Source organism: Mixophyes fleayi, chromosome 3 (assembly GCF_038048845.1).
Source record: "Mixophyes fleayi isolate aMixFle1 chromosome 3, aMixFle1.hap1, whole genome shotgun sequence".
Lineage (NCBI taxonomy): Eukaryota > Metazoa > Chordata > Amphibia > Anura > Limnodynastidae > Mixophyes > Mixophyes fleayi.
Genome location: NC_134404.1, coordinates 31,331,649 through 31,351,090, shown reverse-complemented (window position 1 = coordinate 31,351,090; position 19,442 = coordinate 31,331,649). Strand labels below are relative to the sequence as shown.

Sequence of the window (19,442 nt, the reverse complement as noted above, 5' to 3'; positions counted from 1 at the left end):
CAGTGTATGAGTCTAGTCTTATGGGGCTCAGTGTATGAGTCTAGTCTTATGGAGCTCATTGTATGAGTCTAGTCTTATGGATCTCAGTATATGAATCTAGTCTTATGAAGCTCAGTGTATGAGTCTAGTCTTATGGAGCTCAGTGTATGAGTCTAGTCTTATGGAGTTCAGTGTATGAGTCTAGTCTTATGGGGCTCTGTGTATGAATCTAGTCTTATGAAGCTCAGTGTATGAGTCTAGTCTTATGGAGCTCAGTGTATGAGTCTAGTCTTATGGAGCTCAGTGTATGAGTCTAGTCTTATGGGGCTCAGTGTATGAGTCTAGTCTTATGGAGCTCATTGTATGAGTCTAGTCTTATGGATCTCAGTGTATGAGTCTAGTCTTATGAAGCTCAGTGTATGAGTCTAGTCTTATGGAGCTCAGTGTATGAGTCTAGTCTTATGGAGCTCAGTGTATGAGTCTAGTCTTATGGAGCTCAGTGTATGAGTCTGAACTTATGGAGCTCAGTGTATGAGTCTGAACTTATGTAGCTCTGTGTATGAGTCTAGTCTTATGGGGCTCTGTGTATGAATCTAGTCTTATGGAGCTCAGTGTATGAGTCTAGTCTTATGGGGCTCTGTGTATGAATCTAGTCTTATGGAGCTCAGTGTGTGAGTCTAGTCTTATGGAGCTCAGTGTATGAGTCTGAACTTATGGAGCTCTGTGTATGAGTCTGAACTTATGGAGCTCAGTGTATGAGTCTAGTCTTATGGGGCTCTGTGTATGAATCTAGTCTTATGGGGCTCAGTGTATGAGTCTAGTCTTATGGAGATCAGTGTATGAGTCTAGTCTTATGGAGTTCAGTGTATGAGTCTAGTCCAGGGCCGGACTGGGACTATAAATCAGCTCTGGCATTTAAAGCACACAGGCCCACGTGTTGTGGGCTTCATGCACTATATTGTTGCACACTGATGCTGGGGTAGTGTGCGTTGCTGGTGCAGTACAACATGATGTAGTATGAGTGTATGTGTGGGGGGGGGGTATTTATTTCTCCTAATGACACTCAACATTACATTGTTAGCACCCATATTACATCAATAAATACCATGACAATACATTATTTGTACCAAAATTACAGCAGTAAAAAGCCCCCACACACACTCATACTACATCAATACCCACCCACATTACAGCAACCAGCATTACCCCCCCCCCCTTTCCCACATTACAGCAACCAGCATCACTCCCACATTACAGCGACCGTTGTCACACCCCACATTACAGCAACCAGAATTACCCCCCCCCCCACATTACAGCAACCGTCGTCACCCCCCACATTACAGCAATACTCTCTCCTACTTATTAGCAATACTAAGCCCCAAACACACTACAACATTGCCACCACTACGTCACCCCATACTACAGCAATACCACCAATTATACAGGCGCCACTGTAGGAAACCAATGTTTTGCTATTTTCAAATCTCCCACAAAATAGCAACAACAGAATACTTACACACATATAGGTAACAGGTATCCTTTTCCCTCAATTAAATAGTAATGGCAGAATTTTCATGAATCATTCCACATGAAATAAAACTCTAACATATATATCAGAAAAAACATAACTATTGAACGATCATTTGAACCCACACGGCCGCATTAAAAGTATTTCCATCTACAGCAAAATGTCAGAGAAAAATATTTTTTTTAGTACAGTAACTGGATATGCGACTTTTCTAGTCATTTTAAATAACATAGTATATAAATTAAGGAGGATAGAGGAGGTGGGTGAGAGATAATTGGATGTGATCCATCAGTTTGATTAGATAGGAAACATTTAGATTATTTACCTGGAGACGTCTACCCCCTTGACTCACAGGCAGGGCCAACAAGAGGAATTTTGGGCCCCGGTACAGCAACTTCTTTGGGCTCCCGTCATATTCAACAATGAGAGACTTGCCTTTGGCAGAAGTTCATATTATGCCACACCATAGTGCCCCCAGCTCATAATATGTCACATCGCAGTGCCCTCAGGTCATATTATGTCACATAATATGACCCTCAATTCATATTTGGCCATGCAGTAGTGCCCACAAATCATATTATGGCATAGTAGTGCCCCCAAATCATATACCATACAGTAGTACCCACAAATCATATTATGCCACAATAGTGCCCACAAATCACATTATGCCATACAGTAGTGCCCCCAAATAACAGTATGCCATACAGTAGTGCCCCCAAATAACAGTATGCCATATAGTAGTGCCCCAAATCAATAGTAGTGACCAGACAAAAACTCATTCACAAATAAAAATTGGTACAGCAGCTTAATACCCCATTTACAATGCAAAGAAAAATAGATATATTGACACAATCACAGATAAAATGTATGACAAGCAGCGTTTTTTCCTCTTAATTAAAAAGCTCTGTACACATAAATATGCAAGAAACATTACAGCGCAATAATGATCAATACATAGTGTTTTAAACATCATTGGATACACAGTAGTGCCCGCAGTTCAAGAAAGGATGGTGAAAAACACATTGGACACGAGAAAATATATTAACTTACCTGATTATGGCATCCTGTGTTCTGTTCTTCTACTGGGCAAACTGGGCGAGGAGGGATCAGCAGCTGTCAGCTCACACAGCCAGTCGGGAGCAGGGGCCGAGGGCAGTGGTCGAAGTGGAAATTTAGAAGTGGGGGTATAGAAAATACACCTGAATGGAGTATGAAGGATTGATTTTTTTTTTAAATTTATTTTTTTAACACTTGTCCCCTCTGTGCATTTCCGTTCTTCATTACTACTTGTGTTTTATGATGGCTGCATCCCTGACATTCCCATTCTTAAGATGTCTCTCCCTTTACACTTTTTTTTAGCTATGCTCCTGCACCATCTTATCCTTTGTCCCTCTCACCCCTCTTCCTGCACCCCCTTCCCCCTGGCTCTCACCCATCTTCCTGTATCCCTTTCCCCTGGCTGTCACCCCTCATCCAGCACCCCCTTTTCCACCTGGCTCTGTCACCCCTCATCCAGCACCCCCTTTTCCCCCTGGCTCTGTCACCCCTCATCCAGCACCCCTTTTCCCCCTGGCTCTGTCACCCCTCTTCTTGCACCCCCTTTTCCCCCTGGCTCTGTCACCCCTCTTCAAGCACCCCCTTTTCCCCCTGGCTCTCTCACCCCTCCTCCAGCACCTTTTCCCCCTGGCTGTCACCCCTCATCCAGCAGCCCCTTTTCCACCTGGCTCTGTCACCCTTCATCCAGCACGCCCTTTTCCCCCTGGCTCTGTCACCCCTCATCCAGCACCCCTTTTCCCCCTGGCTCTGTCACCCCTCTTCTTGCACCCCCTTTTCCCCCTGGCTCTGTCACCCCTCTTCAAGCACCCCCTTTTCCCCCTGGCTCTCTCACCCCTCCTCCAGCACCTTTTCCCCCTGGCTCTCACCCCTCTTCCAGCACCCCCTTCTCCCCCTGGCTCTCACTCCTCTTCCAGCACCCCCTTTTCCCCCTGGCTCTCACCTCTTCCAGCACCCCTTTTCCCCTGGCTTTCTCACCCCTCTTCCAGCACCCCCTTTTCCCCCTGGCTCTTACCCCTCTTCCAGCACCCCTTTTCCCCCTGGCTCTGTCACCCCTCTTCACCCTGGCTCTGTCACCCCACTTCCAGCACCCCTTTTCCCCCTGGCTCTCACCCCACTTCCAGCACCCCTTTTCCCCCTGGCTGTCACGCCACTTCCAGCACCCCTTTTCCCCCTGGCTCTGTCACCCCTCTTCCAGCACCTTTTCCCCCTGGCTCTGTCACCCCACTTCCAGCACCCCTTTTCCCCCTGGCTCTCTGTCCTCTTCCTGCACTCATTCCACCCTGGCTCTCTCACACTCCTAACAACTCACCCCCCCTTGCAAAAATCACGGTACCCCCCCGCGCGATCCCCATCCTCATTGAGAAAAATAAAAATCTGCAAACTGTGTTCACATTACAGGGCACAGCCACAGTGCAGAGTGATCCAGCGCAACGGAGGTGGCTGGTTCCTGGGGAGGAGCCAGCCATCAGAAAGCCAGGGGAAGTGTCGGCCGGCCCATCTAGCCACCGGCCCTTCTAGTATTATGGAGCTCAGTGTATGAGTCTAGCCTTATGCAGCTCAGTCTCTGAGTCTAGTCTTATGGAGCTCAGTGTATGAGTCTAGTATTGTGGAGCTCAGTGTATGAGTCTAGCCTTATGCAGCTCAGTCTCTGAATCTAGTCTTATGGAACTCAGTGTATGAGTCTAGTCTTATGGAGCTCAGTGTATGAGTCTAGCCTTATGCAGCTCAGTCTCTGAATCTAGTCTTATGGAACTCAGTGTATGAGTCTAGTCTTATGGAGCTCAGTGTATGAGTCTAGCCTTATGCAGCTCAGTCTCTGAGTCTAGTCTTATGGGACTTTGTGTATGAGTCTAGTCTTACAGTGTTCAGGCTTTGTGCCTAGTCTTATGGAGCTCAGTCTTCAGTCCCCAGACTCACCTGATGCTGAGTTAAACTTATGCTAGTTGGCATAGCATACAATTGTGCATATTTGCACTGTGCATGCCCATAAAGAGAAAGATTTTGCAATTTACACCCATTTTGCTACCAACTTTTCATCACCCACTTTGTGTATTGTTGTATGGGGTTCAGGCCCTGTGTTCAGGCCAATTGACCTCAATAGACTCGATTCATTGAGGAACTTAGGCAAGAATTTGAGTAAGTTTTCTGGACAAAGCCATGTTACAATGGAAGGGGTGCAAATTAGTTTATTATTTTGCACATAAGTTAAACACTGGCTAGTACTCAAATTATGTGAAAAATAATAAACTAATTTACACCCCTTGCATTGCAACATAGTTTTGTCCACAAAACTTTAGTAAGAAAACTTAACTTCTTGCCTAAGTTCCTTAATGAATCAGGCCCAATGTCTATATTCAACCTTGTGAAACTCGGTCTTTGTGCCTTACCAGCCCAGTATCTGTATCTAGTCTTATGGACTTTATCATCTGTGCATAGTCTTACGGAGCTCAGTTTCTGTATCTAGTCTTATAGAGCTTCACGGGTATATTTACTAAACTGCTGGTTTGAAAAAGTGGAGATGTTGCCTATAGAAACCAGATTCTAGATATCATTTTGTAGACTGTACTAAATAAATGATAAATGGAATCTGATTGGTTGCTATAGGCAACATCTCCACTGTTTTAAACCCGCAGTTTAGTAAATATACCCCTCAGCCTCTATGCCTAGTCTTACAGTGGTCAGTCTCTGAGTCTAGTTTTATGGAGGTTGGTCACTGAATCTTGACTTATAGAGCTCAGTCTCTGTATCCAGCCCAATGGTCTTCAGTCTCTGTACCTAGCCCTACTGAGGTCAGTCTCCGAGTCTAGTTTTCGGGAGTTTTGTCTCAGTGTCCAGTCCAGTAAGATGGTAAATATGTAGAATTCCCGTTTCTTTTTAAAGAAGAATAAGCACATCCCTCAGCGATGACCTTTGCTCCCCATAACCCACTTATTACTTCTTTTTGTGAGTACAGTGTACTAAAGACCACTAGCTCTACAGAATAGACACAGTTCTGTATTCACTCATTTTTTTTTGATGGAAAGTGAACATCTAGAGGGGTCAGGGGATTACTAAGGATGAGATCCAGAGAAGGAAGTTGTTGAATGAAGAGAGTTATGAACATTATTGTTCCTCTTACTGTTTATGGTGTAACTGTGTTTGGCCAAAATCAACCACATCAATCATGAGGAACTCCCAACTAGCAGCACAATTCTAAACCTGAGACTTCCTCCCCTCTACTAATAGAAACACATGTATCCCAAGACTAGCAGATCACCCAGTAGGGGTGGGAATCTAGTTGGGGGGAGGAGAGTTTTGGGTTAATTTGGGATTATTAGCCTCTCACTGGAGTTCCCCCATTTCTTTAAAACTGCTATATTACAAAAAATGTGTTTAAAAAAGCCTCTGCAGAGATACACAATGTATAAAGTAATTGAATGACACAACCCAGTTCTGATGACATTTCTCTTCACCATTGCAGAAAGCCAGCGGACCTTCACAACCTCGCCCCAGGCACTCACCCTCCCTTTCTGACGTATAACGGGGAGGTAAAGACAGACGTGAACAAGATAGAGGAGTTCCTTGAGGAGTCACTGGCACCACCAAAGTAAATGTTGTGAAAGACAAAGTTAACTATGTTTATAACTGGCAAAAAATACACTAGGCATAAAACTGTCACATACTAGGGAAGATGTTGTTTGTAGTCAAGCAGCCAGTGCCTGCAGAGACAAGTTAAATAACTCTTTTTATTTTTATGTTTTTAATTAAATGCTGTTGTTATGAATTGTCTATGAGGCTTTTGTATCAAATTGAGCAAATTGTTGTATCATGTTTTCTAATAGCAAAGCAAGAAAAAGTGGCATTAACTGGTTACCTAAATAGAAGTTAATTTCAGCTTTTCAAGATTACTAAGGACTTTCATCTGATTTGTAGACAATAGTCTCTTCATGTCTCTTTGCCATGCACACAGACTATAAATGTGGTGTAGAGACGTAAGTAGTAGTGTATTAAAAGGTTAGCTGCTAAATGGTATAAGGCTGGGTACACACTACAGAAAATATCTCCCGATGCCATATCCTAAACGATTTTACCAAGGACTGAAAAAAATAAATAAATAAAAGTCCCGATCAGCAGCAGATTCATGTGTACACACTAAAAACGTTTTACACGATTTACCTTCAGATCCGTGCTCTTCACCTGGTATAACCATTGGCTGAAAAGATGGTGACTCTGCACACTCCATAGAGATCTATAGACACTGCTGGTCCTGAGTGCATACACACTGCAGGATTGGAATGACTTTGTTCTATTGATGAACAAGATTTTTAGTTAGGTTTAAAAATCAAATCAAACTATACGATGTGCTTTGGAACCGTTATTGTTTATCGTTGGAGCGTACACACTAATGTGATATTGGGTCAAGCGGTCATTTATCATGTGATTGATCCGATAATCAGCTGAAAAATTAGTTGTGTGTACCCAGCCTTACTCTAATACTTTCTTTTTCTATGTCCCACTATTTTTTATGTTGTAGGATCAAATCACACAGTATAAAATGTGTTTAAAATTTTGCCTGAAATAGTCCCCATCTCCGTCCCCAGTAACTCAATAGTAATGAAAATCTCACTGTAAAGCCCCTTGGTCTGAAAGCATTTTGACAGCCACTTAGGGCTACTGTAACTATTAGTTGGGTTTCAATGTTAAAATATAACTCACGTTCATTTTCAACAATTTGGGGTACAAGGTCACCGATTAACCCTGTTTTCTTTTTATAGCGCGCAATATGTAGTAAAGCAATAAAATGACATCAGAGAACAAGATAACAAGTGCTATTTATGTTAGGTTATTGTATTCAGAGCATAATAACTACGCATAAAAATATATAGTCTCAAGCATTAGTATCAGTAGTTTTAACGGCTGTCAAACAACTGTTAAATATTAGAACAGAGTTTCTACATATTTCCGCATACTGATCAGCGTACAGAAGGTTTTGATCTTCAGAAACCAGAGTTTTACATTCATTCATTTGCTGATCACATGTTTTTCAGACAACAAACTCCACAATGTTACGGTTATACTTTAAGTCAACTAGAATGTATTCATATATTAACTTAACACAAGTGAATTTTATTGAGCTAGTTATATTTTATATATTACTTATTGATATTGTTTATATAGGATTTATATAGCTGTTGTTACAATTAGTGGACAATCTCTCTACTTGCATTTTAACTTCCTCAGTGATCCTTATCCCTGTTTTTATCGTAGCCCATGATTGTTCAGCTGTAGTTTTAGTTTATTTAGGTGTATAATCTCCATGCTCTTTTGGTCAGAGTTCTCTAAACCTATTAATTCCATTCTAATAGATCTAAGCAAGTTCATGCACGTTCAGCACACGTGCAGTTATATTTTTATGTTAGTTATTGAATACCCAGGTATTATATTATTATCTCATGATGCTCTTTTTTTGTGTTACTTTTATTATGATTGAGAGAATATGTTTTATACTCCTAAAAAGTCTGGCATACTTTATATTGTTCTTTTATATATTTTTTTTTTAGCTATTAGTGCTGGGCTTTTTACTTTTTGATTTTTTTTGCTTTGGTGCCTACACTAGATTTAAGGTATATGTGTCTACTAGATTGTATATTTTTAGATAATAAAAAGACTGTATTTTGATTAGTGATTTTCTTTGTCAGAATGTTTTAACAAATTGTCACTTGCTTCTTCACATTCTCATGGCAAAATGTCACTTTTTTGTTTTGCTAGTTTATTTGTGTGTGTATTCCTTTCATCTATTCTGAGTGTCTGTGGCTTTGTATTCACACCTGTGGCCACGTACAGCAGACTCAGGAATCTGTTCTCACTTTGCCGCCTAGTTCCATATTGCAGTTTATTTGTTTACACTGGAATACCATACTGAAAAATTTCTTTATGTAGTGAAAGATTTTTACAGCTCTTATCGCTGAATAAAACACTGTGACGTCATATCAGGGAAATACTTTTTTTTAAAGTCGATTTCTTGGTATAAAGCCTTTTTGCGTGGTACCCTGGCTCTGGTGGGGGGGGGGGGGGGGGTATTGATGGTTATATTCTATGTGGGTCATTTATGAACTAGAGTTGCAGAGTAAATACCCTGCAAGTGCCATTGTGATGTTACAAAAGTTTATTTGTGGACCTTACAGCTACTTATAAACAGGGGCTAAGCTACCAGTAGGCAATCTGTGCAGCCACATAGACAATTTATAGGCTGTGGGGCGGAAATTAATTACAGGGGAGGGGGAAGGTAGTAGAGGAGTCCCAAATGTCCTGTTTTTGGGGGCTGGGCTTCAGCAGGAGGTGTGGTCAAGACATGAAAGGGGCGTGGCTACGATGTGAAGGGCAGCCTGGCCTTGAAGTATGTATATTGGATGAAAAAATACAACAGTTGGCTATGCTTAGCGGAGACAGTTTCAGTTGTCCAACTTGTCTGCTATGAAGTCCCACCAAAATAATGATGTTCATTTAGTCAGCCCAGTGATTGTTTAACCTGTATGAACAATACACCTACCAAGCCAGAGGCTTCCGTCACATATAGTGACATCCAGTGTGCACTATTGTATTTTTCTCTCTACATACACATTGAGGATAACTTGTAGAGTCACCATTATTGTGACATTTGTCAGGACAAAGGAAAAGTGTAGAAAACATATCTCACTGACTGGTCTTTTGTGCTTCACATAAAACATTAAGACGCCCCCGAACTGCTCATGTCAATCATTTTGTAAGCTTCTCGCTAGCATTAAGTGTTCCCGGGACGACTTTAGCTCTTTGCAAGGAGACCATTTGCCACGTGACTTGGCATCAAAAAAAGATGGAGAATTTGCCCTGGATGTGGTGTAATTTATTTAAAAAAAATGCTAACATATTTGAAGTCACTGATATGTATAATCATGTACATATATATATAGAACACATATATTAACGTCACTACTGCAAGATAAAGGTATAGGATCTATTATTCAAATGCTTGAGCCTTGGGGATTCCCAGACAAGGTTTTTTTCATGCAATTTAGAGCACCACTGCCCCTATTTATCATAGGGAGATAAGCCCTTTTTCCAGCATTAAGGGGACATTTTTAACATATTAATTCTTTACAATTTATCAAACCTTCTAAAAAGAAAAAGTGGAGGTGTTACCCATAGCAACCAATCATATTCTAGAAAGTTGTATACAAATGGTAGCTAGAATCTGATTTTTGCTACGGGCAACACCTCCACTTTTTCTTTTATAGAAGGTTTGGTAAGTCTACCCCTTAATTTAATTTAAAATAAATCAGCAAATTTGTAATTGGAAGACCAAGTCCAGGCTTCCAGTTCCAGCGTGTATGCGCGGGCACGTGTGCCGGTGGACCAAAGACTGATTGGCAAGGTGGGAAAGGTCCTCTTACCGCTGCCAGCCAATATTGCCAGGGAGCTGAGCGTCACTCAACAGTACAGGAGAACTTTTCTTGAAATCTGAAGAAAGAGAAGATTATTGAAGTAATAGCGAATCTTTTATATCACCTACCCATGTCTATAATATTCTAAATTACATGGAAACGTTACCCTTGTATTTCCACACATTGCCCCTAGCATTTAGGAAATTGTTTTGCAGAGCTCCTCACAGTGCGTACGGAAGGAAACTCTGTGATCATGTTTACGTGTATGACATTCTTAGCAAAAAGCAGTGATTTTTTTTCCCCCCTTTCTGACTTTTTGGAACTTTTTGGGATAGCAGGTTTCTGCAGAAGATATATATAATATATATGCCTGTGCACATTGGAAATTTATTCAGAGATTCAGTTTTAATGACATTTTAGTCCAGCTAAATCCGGGGCCTCTAGTTTGCTGTCTGCCACCCGGCCCGACTGTTTTGATGGTTTCATGATAACACAACTTATAGAACCTGATCCACATTTAATACATTATATACATTCCCTGAGAATGTTTAGAAAAACAATGTGTGTAACATAATAAACACATAACTTTGTTGGTTATCTTTGTGTCTCCCCTCCAGGTACCCTAAGCTTGCTGCAAAGCATCGTGAGTCAAACACAGCCGGGATCGACATTTTCTCTAAATTCTCAGCATACATAAAAAACACCAAACAGCAGGATAATGCTAGTAAGTGAAGGAGAGTGTTTCTATCATGTATATACAGCACAGGAAGGTATATGTAAAATCCCTGTGTTATACAATGGTTCATTTATCTTTATGCAACATGTAGAGTTGGACGTCTGTTTTGTTTTGCATAAAATACGCATATGGATACTACGCTGGCACACACGAAAGGCGTATGTTTGTGTCCATACGCAGAATCGGCAGCATCTTACACTCACTATACGCTTATAGAGGCAGCATAGGGGAGGTAAGGGGCGGGCGAGCGTGGGGAAAGTGCTGTAAGGATGTGGTAATGTACTTGCGGCAGACCAGAGGTAGTAGCATTCGCATTATAAACCTGTCATAAGGCATAGGGTTGAAGGTGTTTGACCCCTGACACAAGATATGTTCTGATGATGATCATGTTCAGCACGAACCTTTGTATTGGGTAAAAAAAATATTTATTTTTAATAAACAAAACAAAAATGTAACCCTTCCCCAAGTAATCCCAGCCCCAGCGCTCATAGTCTGGGCTGGTAGCAAAAGTATACAAAATCCGCAACAAGCACTAGGCAAGAACAGTGTGGGCCTGTCACACTATAACCCACAGCATTGCAATAATACTTGCCAACTTTGGCAAGTTGGCCTCTGGGAGATCCGTGGGGGAGGTGGACGCGTTGGGGGAGGCTTGACGAATTGCATCATTTGACCCTGTCCCCTAAACTGGCATAACAATTTCTAGCCTTTTACAGCAGAGAGTGGGGCCACAATGACACGTGAATGATATCATAAGCCCCGCCACCACCACTTAACTAATGAAATGGCCGGGAGGTTGCCCAGCTCACCACATTCCAGAAGAGTAGGCAAGTATAGTTGCAATGTGACACAATCTTGACATGCTCAACACGAGGCTCAGTGTCCTATGGAAATTCGATCCACAAAACCATTTATTTCCCTAAAACGGTCACTGTCACAGGGGTTGTAAAGAGCCCTTGGGCTATTTGTTCCCTGGAAGTGCCTGCTTTTTTTTGCACACCAATTCCCCTAGGGAAATCAACCCCATGCAGGGCAAGCTGAGGTTCTGTCACATCATAACGCTTCGGGTTTCCCTGTTATAGTGTGACCAACCCAACCTGTCATAGCCCATAGCTCCCAACATGCAAATCTACGGCAGCTGGACAGGGGAGTAACCACGTCTCGATGGATGCGTGGCCACGCCCCAAGAGGGCCGCCTAGTGCTGGAAAGCGCTAAGCTGCTATTAGCTATTTCTGTTCCTCCAACATTTCCACCAGCGGGAAAAACATGTCAAACATGTCCCCAGGCGGAAGAGAGCTCTCAATTTGGGACTGTCCAACTGATATCAAGGGGTAAATGTATGAACCTCCGGATTCTTCAACTCTGGCGAGTTCAGCGTCTTCAGCGCTTAAATTTAAAGCGGCGCTGCCTTGTAAAGAGAAGTTTCCCTTTACAAGGCAGCGCCGCTTTAAATTTAAGCGCTGAAGACGCTGAACTCGCCGGAGTTGAAGAATCCGGAGGTTCATACATTTACCCCCAAGTGTTTTTTATTTTATTTATCGCTACATTAAAAAGCCAGGTTTCATTGTCAAGTCAAAGATGATGACTGTCACCTCTACAGCATGATACACTGTATGCGTATCTTCATGCAGCAGACACGTTTAGCTTAGTATGCTGAGCGACATGTCTCTTAACCTACGTGTAGCTCTGCAAACACACGTAATGCCGTCAATTTTACCAGACGTATTTCATGTCTGCGGTTTTTACGTGAAATGCGTCCACCTCTACATGAGGCCCCCACGTTACTTTTGCTTATATGTGTCTTTAAATGCTGCTTTTATAAAAAAAAAACACAGGTTGCAAGAGGGTGTATACAAGTCGATGAATTAAAGGTGTTAACCCTCTTTCAGAAGGAACACTGTGATGTTTTTGTGGAAGAACTTATCATTTGGGAAAATAAACCATTCATGGAAATTAAACTTTATCCAAATGTCATGTCACACCCTTTCCTCAGGAACAGTCTTGTCACAATCTGTCCGTAAGGAATTCTTTCCAGTTGAACTGAGAGCCAGTAGGAAACCGTCTGTCCAAATTGTCCCTTTTTGATAGGATGTAATGTTGGAAGAATGTGACACAACAAAGGAATATTCTAACAGTTTAAACCCAGCTTGTTAAGCCAATATTAAAACATATCAAAGACTGTGCATCTTTGAGATGAATAATACAGGAAATAACTGGAGTTTTTATACATTATCTTAAGTTTAACACCATGCTCTCTTTCAGCTAGTCGCCATGTCAGGAGAAAGGTGCTTCTCTATCTGATCAGAGTTACAGTGACTGATCTTATATTATGAAATTTACAGGGAATAAAACCCTCACTGCAGTATTTGAAACCCAGATTTTCTTTATATGTCTTTTCTGAGTAAAAGTTGTGTTGTAATAGTATGGGCAGCACAATGTATTAGTGGTTAGCACTTCTGCCTCACAGCACTGGGGTCATGAATTCAATTCCCGAACATGGCCTTATCTGTGTGGAGTTTGTATGTTCTCCCCGTGTTTGCGTGGGTTTCCTCCGGGTGCTCCGGTTTCCTCCCACACTCCATAAACATACTGGTAGGTTAGTTGGCTTCTATTAAATTGCCCTAAGTCTTTCTCGGTTTGTGTATGTTAGGGGATTTAGATTGTAAGCTCCAATGGGGCAGGGACTGATGTGAGTTCTCTGTGCAGTGCTGCAGAATTAGTGGCGCTATATCAATAAATAGATGATGATGATAATAGTATTTAATTTTGCTATTTTTCATTGTGACCACTGGGAGGCACCGTTTCATCTGTCTCTATAGATAAGCTGCATATTACCTCAACAGAGAAACAAGCATGGCAACTTCCACACTTGCTATTGCTCAACCTATAGACTATATTGGGCTTATGCAACTTGTAGATCTCTAGCTGCTGTGGATTTACACATTAGAGCTTGCTTTAAAAGCCAGAGGTTGCGGTGCATGCTAGGTCCTGTAGTTCCACGATAGTTGGAAAGCCACCGGCTGCAAAAGCCTGTTGTATAGTAATAATATATTCCATATAATATAAACACAACTGTAAATTTAAAAAACAAAACCAAGACAAAAACCAGTCACTTTTGTTCATTTAAGGAGAATTGGTTCCAGGTGACTAGGATGCACATAGATGTAATTTAAGTGTTTATTTCTTTAAGTCACCTTAAATAACACAGGCTTAATTCCTAGCTGCTTCCACGTAGCAATGAGAGGACGGGGACTATAATTATTATGCTGTAATTATTATACTACCAGTTCTGCCTAAATGATGTCACTGGTTCATAGGCTGTAACCATTCATATGAAGCTGCCTCCCTTATACAACAAGACTTTCCTCTAGCCTCTAAACCATCAACTTTCCCTGAAACTCACCTCTTTAGGCAAGCTTAACGAATTTCTGAGTCATGTTATAAGACCACCTTTATCATTCTTTAACACCCAAAACTGAATGTTGCTTTAGATAGAATGTTAGATTCCATTCAACAAAAACAAGATTAACAGGCTTACTGTGCAATATATACAGTAAGCAGGCAGATAAGCATTTGTACAGTAGCATACAGTATATTAACAATTACAATTATGCCATTGTTATATATTGCTAGGAAGCACAGAAAACAAAATTACAGCATTTCTATAATCTAACAAAATTGCCCATTTACCAAGACAACCTTACTGACTTTGTTGTATATATGAAGCAGGACACTAGAGGGCAGCAGAGTACCACCAGTGACTACATTGCTGCTCAGTTAGCAGTCAAACCGCACAGAATAATGTACATAGTCATAGTGATCTGTGTATGAAACGTCCCATATTTTGTCTTTAGCATCCACAAAATAATTCTGTTTATATTGATGATGACATTTGCACAGGGTTATAATGGGGATTATCTTGGCTTGAGTATCTGAAGTACACTTTCTGGAGTATTGCGTACAGTGCACATTAAGTGGACATAGAACACTAAACCCCCCGGATTACTGGGTATGATTGTCACACAATTATACTGTATTTAATTACTGCGTGTTCCGGCTGAAGTGGATCCAATACAGGACTTCAGCTTTAAACCTAATGTCCACGTTCTGATAACCTGTTCCCCTCTTTATGTCCCGCCCCTCTGTTTCAGACTCATTACACTCAGAATTCTTTTGCCAGACCAACATTTATCACATTTATTTTACAGATGACATTACCTGGAACAAATTAATTGGGTAATGCTAAAAACAAATATACCTTCATCATTAATTTGTCTTGGTTTTTGCAATAGGAAAATAAAAGGGGAAAAAAAGATTATAATGAGCTGAGAGAAATGGATTATGTGGGGAAATACCTCATAGTGCATTGGTGGACAGAAGACCATTTAAATTTAGACCTATCCCCCAGCATAGAAACACAGAATATGACGGCAGATAAGAAACGCTTGGCCCATCTAGTCTGCCCATTGTTTTATTATCCTGTTAACCTCAAACCCCATTTGATCCTTAATTCTTTGTAAGGATATTCTTATGTCTATCCCAAGCATGTTTAAACTGCTCTACTGTATTAGCCTCTATCCCCTCTGATGGGAGGCTATTCCACTTATCCACTACACTTTCTGTGACGTAGATTTCCTCACATTTCCTCTGAACCTACTTCCCCCCAGTGTCAGTACATGTCCTCGTGTTCTAATACTTCTCTTTCTTTGAAGAATGTTTCCCTCCTGTACCTTGTTCAAACCCTTGATATATTTGAAGTCAGCAGTCCTGACTTTTATGGGACTGTCCCAGTTTTTAGTGGATGTAAGGGCATGGTCTAAATAACATGAGGTGTAGCTACAACTGAATGGGGTGTGTCTAGTGCATCATAGACTGTGCATAGACTACGTGGACTATTTTATTTATTTTGAAATGTTGCTAGGTTTTCACATATGAAATGTATGTGCTGCACGTCTCCATTGATGCGTGTTCTGTGACTTCATCCGTTACTGTACGGACATGCAGCCTGCATCTACATGACCTGCAGTGTCGCTGAGCAGCCTGTGTATGTTTTGTGTCTCACACAAATTATTTCTACAATTACTGTGAATATACCCATATTACATAACCCCCTCTCTTCATAGCCCGTCCAGGTCTCACATTTGGCGGTGTACCCTTATCACAATGAATAAATTTCATATTTGTTAATGTACACATCATTTTATATGTTTTTTTTATTTTCTGTAACTGGTATATATTTTATTTTTATGTGCATAATAAAGAGAGAAAAGGCAAAAAATATGAAGATTCTTTATATAATTAAGGACTGCTGTATTTTCCCACAATGTGTGAGATGTACAGGCTGAAGATAGAAGAAATATATGTACAATATACAAGATCTGACACCGTTATATGGCCTGGGGGCAAAGGTCTGTCGTTTTGGTTTTAAATGTTTCCGGTCTACCCTCATACTATTCTGTGTCCACACATAGATACAATGTACCTCGATGCACAGTTCCTTAGGGTGGAAGAAAGTGGGGCTAGCGTCAGTGGTGGGTGGACACATTTGGGAAATCTTGGAATAACCTTCATTCTGTGACTGATTATGGAAAAAGCTATTCAATTAAAATTCTTAAAATCCAGGTACCTTTTAATCGTCGCTTAACTCAGTTGTTCATTATTGAGGTTGTTACACATAGAACACTAGGGGCCTCATTCATCAAGGCAACGCATTCTGGGCGCAACGTAAATCTGCTCTGCGTTCTCCTGCATGGAACAAGGAACGGACCTGATGATACGGGTGGGGATGAATTTGGGTGTATGTCTGCTATGCTCTACTACACAAGTTACTGCAGGATACGTCCAATACCTGTGTGGAATATACATTTACAAAAGAACGCACAGAAAAAATAAATAACTATTGAATTAATGTTACCTGTTAATCATATAGGCATTAATGACAGAACAGTTAAAAACAAAAACATTTATTTTTTATACAATACATTTATGTTTGATGATATTAATGTCTGCTATACATAACAGATATTTTTTACAGTTGCGCCTGATTGCAAACACATGTTATAGCATGAATATGACACTGTCATCACTAGTGATCAGGACTTACCGACTAACCCTGTAGCTGGAACAAGTGACACGGCAGAAAATCAAGTAACTTTGAGATTGATTTGGACGTGGGCTTGAGTTTGACTACGGCCAAATGCCCCTTCCCTGCTCCGTTCACTCCCAGAAATCACAGTCTGTAGTAAGTGTCCTTTGCGTACGTAGATGCAGTGAACATTGCTGCGCTCATTGGCTTATGTCCCGGTTCTGGGCTTGCACAGAGTGATTTTGAATACGATACACACAATCGGCAGACACGTCCCTTGATGGATCAGGGCCTAGGTTCTAGATATAAATACCATGAACATTGCTGCTGCCTGTGGCACAATGTAGAAAGACTCGAGGGCACTACAACCCCCATCATAACTGTTCCTGGTAATGATAGGCATATTTTTTGTATGCTAAATACTCCACTTCCCAAGGTATGAACTTATAAAGCATAAAGGATAAGAATAGATAGTGAGAATGGGTGTAGTACCAGTTATAGTTGCTGTAAACACAGACACTGTTTACTTCTACATAATTATTCCGATAATGAACAGAGCGACATAGAATAAATAACTACTTACCAGTAAAAAGACCCAGAGGAAACCCGATGAGAGGACATTGTGACACTTCCAAATGACGTCAGTTGCGTGTGCGACTTTGTTTTGTTTGTTTTTTTAAAGTGGCAGCGCACGGACTACGGTAATATTAATTTTATTCCTAACCTTAACCCCTAACGTAAAGGTAATACTTACCTGGGTCTGTGCGTTGCCGCTTTATAAGGCGAAATTTCCAAGTCGCGCACGCAACTGACGTCATTTGGAAGTGTCGCCATGTCCTGTGATCGGGTTTCCTCTGTGTCTCTTTACTGGTAAGTAGTTATATTTTCTATGTCGCTCTGTTCATTATCGGAATAATTATGTAGGAGTAAACAGTGTCGGTGTTTACAGCACCAATAACTCGATTACCACTGAGTGAGAAGCATAGGTAAAGTACAATTCGTCAATGTTGATTAAACAGCTAGATGTCCAGGGACACAAACTTTCAAGGAAGCATCTTTAAAACCTGATTCTGTCCCTGGAATTTGGTAATTTTGGGCAAGTATGATAGTAATTAATGAACCAGGAAGTTTATTGAAAAATATCATAGTGGAGAATGAAAGCTTGGCTTCCGCAGAACAACACAGCTCGCAGCCACTGCTGACTTTTCCATTAATTATCCATTGATTAAAGCAAGATAAACAAAGAGAAGCCGTTGATGCCGGCAGTGTAGATGGTGGGCAGAGCACAGGCAGCTCTCTAACCTATTCTTAGTTACATTTAGTGGCTGCTGTAGAATGTTTGCAAATAATGGACATGGCCTAAGTGTAAAATACGCTAACACACACCCCATAAAACAGTATACAAATACAATGTGACATAACGTATCACATAAGTAACTGTGAGATCTTTAATGAAAACTGCTAAATATAAATACATAAATAACATTAATATTGAAACATACCCAAAATACAATGTTGCCCTAAATCATGCAGCACAATTTAGGCATTTTTAAAATTGTCAATTTTAAAATTGTCAATTAAGAAATGCCTGGACAGCAGTCTGTAATGGCTAACGCCATCAGAAAATGGCATTAGCCATTGAATCCTATGGGGAGATCATTGTGGAAAAGGGATCATCTGATTCCTTACCGCATCTTACTGATATTCCCTCTGGTCACTATCGCAAAGATACTTTACAACAGTGACTGGAGTGAAATCATCGCTGGGACGGCCTCCTAACGGAAGCGCTGACCCGGGATGATTTTTTAATAAATGCATTGTGATGACAGATGATAATTAACGTGACAAAACCCTGTTAATTAATAAATGGACCCCAAAGGATCGGCACATCATATCCCTCCCCTTAAACCCTCTACAGTCTTAGGACAAGGATTCTAAATCTGAACGTATTACCACACTAGGCATACACCCGGTGGCAAAGACCACATGAACATCCCTCTTCATAAACTTATAAAATCCTGCGAATGCATAAGATGCAGATTATTTCCACCCACATGAATTAGCAAAATGTTAGGAGGACCTCCTAACCCAGTTACACACATAGGGACTGATTTAGAGTTACGAGCAAATTTTTCCCTGGTGCAGAATTTGCAGCCAACCACACTATGTTGCCAGTGCAACTTTTCATTTGCTTGAAGAGTAATTACTCTTGTATACTATTGCATGCTGCACACACATATACACTATGTTTATACTGTATTTTAGAGATTTTTTTTCCAGGTGCAAATTTCATAGCCAGCATCTGGATTTGCTCCCAGGACTAACACTGGGGTAGCCTTGTAAGGGTGGCCTCCATTGTTGGCCCCCTAGTGAACACACCCCCTGGAACTAATGCCCTGCTCCCCAGAACTACCACTGCTCATAAATGTATTTAAAAGATGACCTTGTAAGGCAATACTGAACTAATAATCCTTTACATACCTACTGTGTCAACGGCTATGGTCATAACTAGGGCTGTGCCGGAGGGGCAACTACCCAGGGCGCAAAACTAAAGGGTCGCAGGAGATGAATATTTTACTTTCATTTGGTTACAATTGAGGGTAGTGGGGGGATTAGTTTTCATTCTTGCCACAGGTGCTAAAATTTGTAATTATACA

General features: G+C 41.0%; 1 protein-coding gene and 1 long non-coding RNA gene across 2 annotated transcripts in view; one reads left to right on the top strand and one right to left on the bottom strand.

Annotated features, from left to right (window-relative positions):
- The window catches only part of CLIC5 (chloride intracellular channel 5), an 85,155-nt gene that overhangs the window by 55,796 nt on the left and 9,917 nt on the right, over positions 1 to 19,442 (top strand). The window contains exons 3-4 of the mRNA XM_075201313.1: positions 6,024 to 6,149; positions 10,581 to 10,687. Of these exons, the coding sequence (XP_075057414.1) occupies positions 6,024 to 6,149; positions 10,581 to 10,687 (233 nt within the window). The remainder of the gene's footprint in view (positions 1 to 6,023; positions 6,150 to 10,580; positions 10,688 to 19,442) is intronic.
- Positions 7,363 to 19,442, bottom strand: part of LOC142143462 (uncharacterized) — a 30,605-nt gene continuing 18,525 nt past the window's right edge. The window contains exons 3-4 of the long non-coding RNA XR_012689529.1: positions 16,327 to 16,548; positions 7,363 to 10,039 (exon numbers count right to left, since the gene is read on the bottom strand). This is a non-coding gene — a long non-coding RNA (uncharacterized LOC142143462). The remainder of the gene's footprint in view (positions 10,040 to 16,326; positions 16,549 to 19,442) is intronic.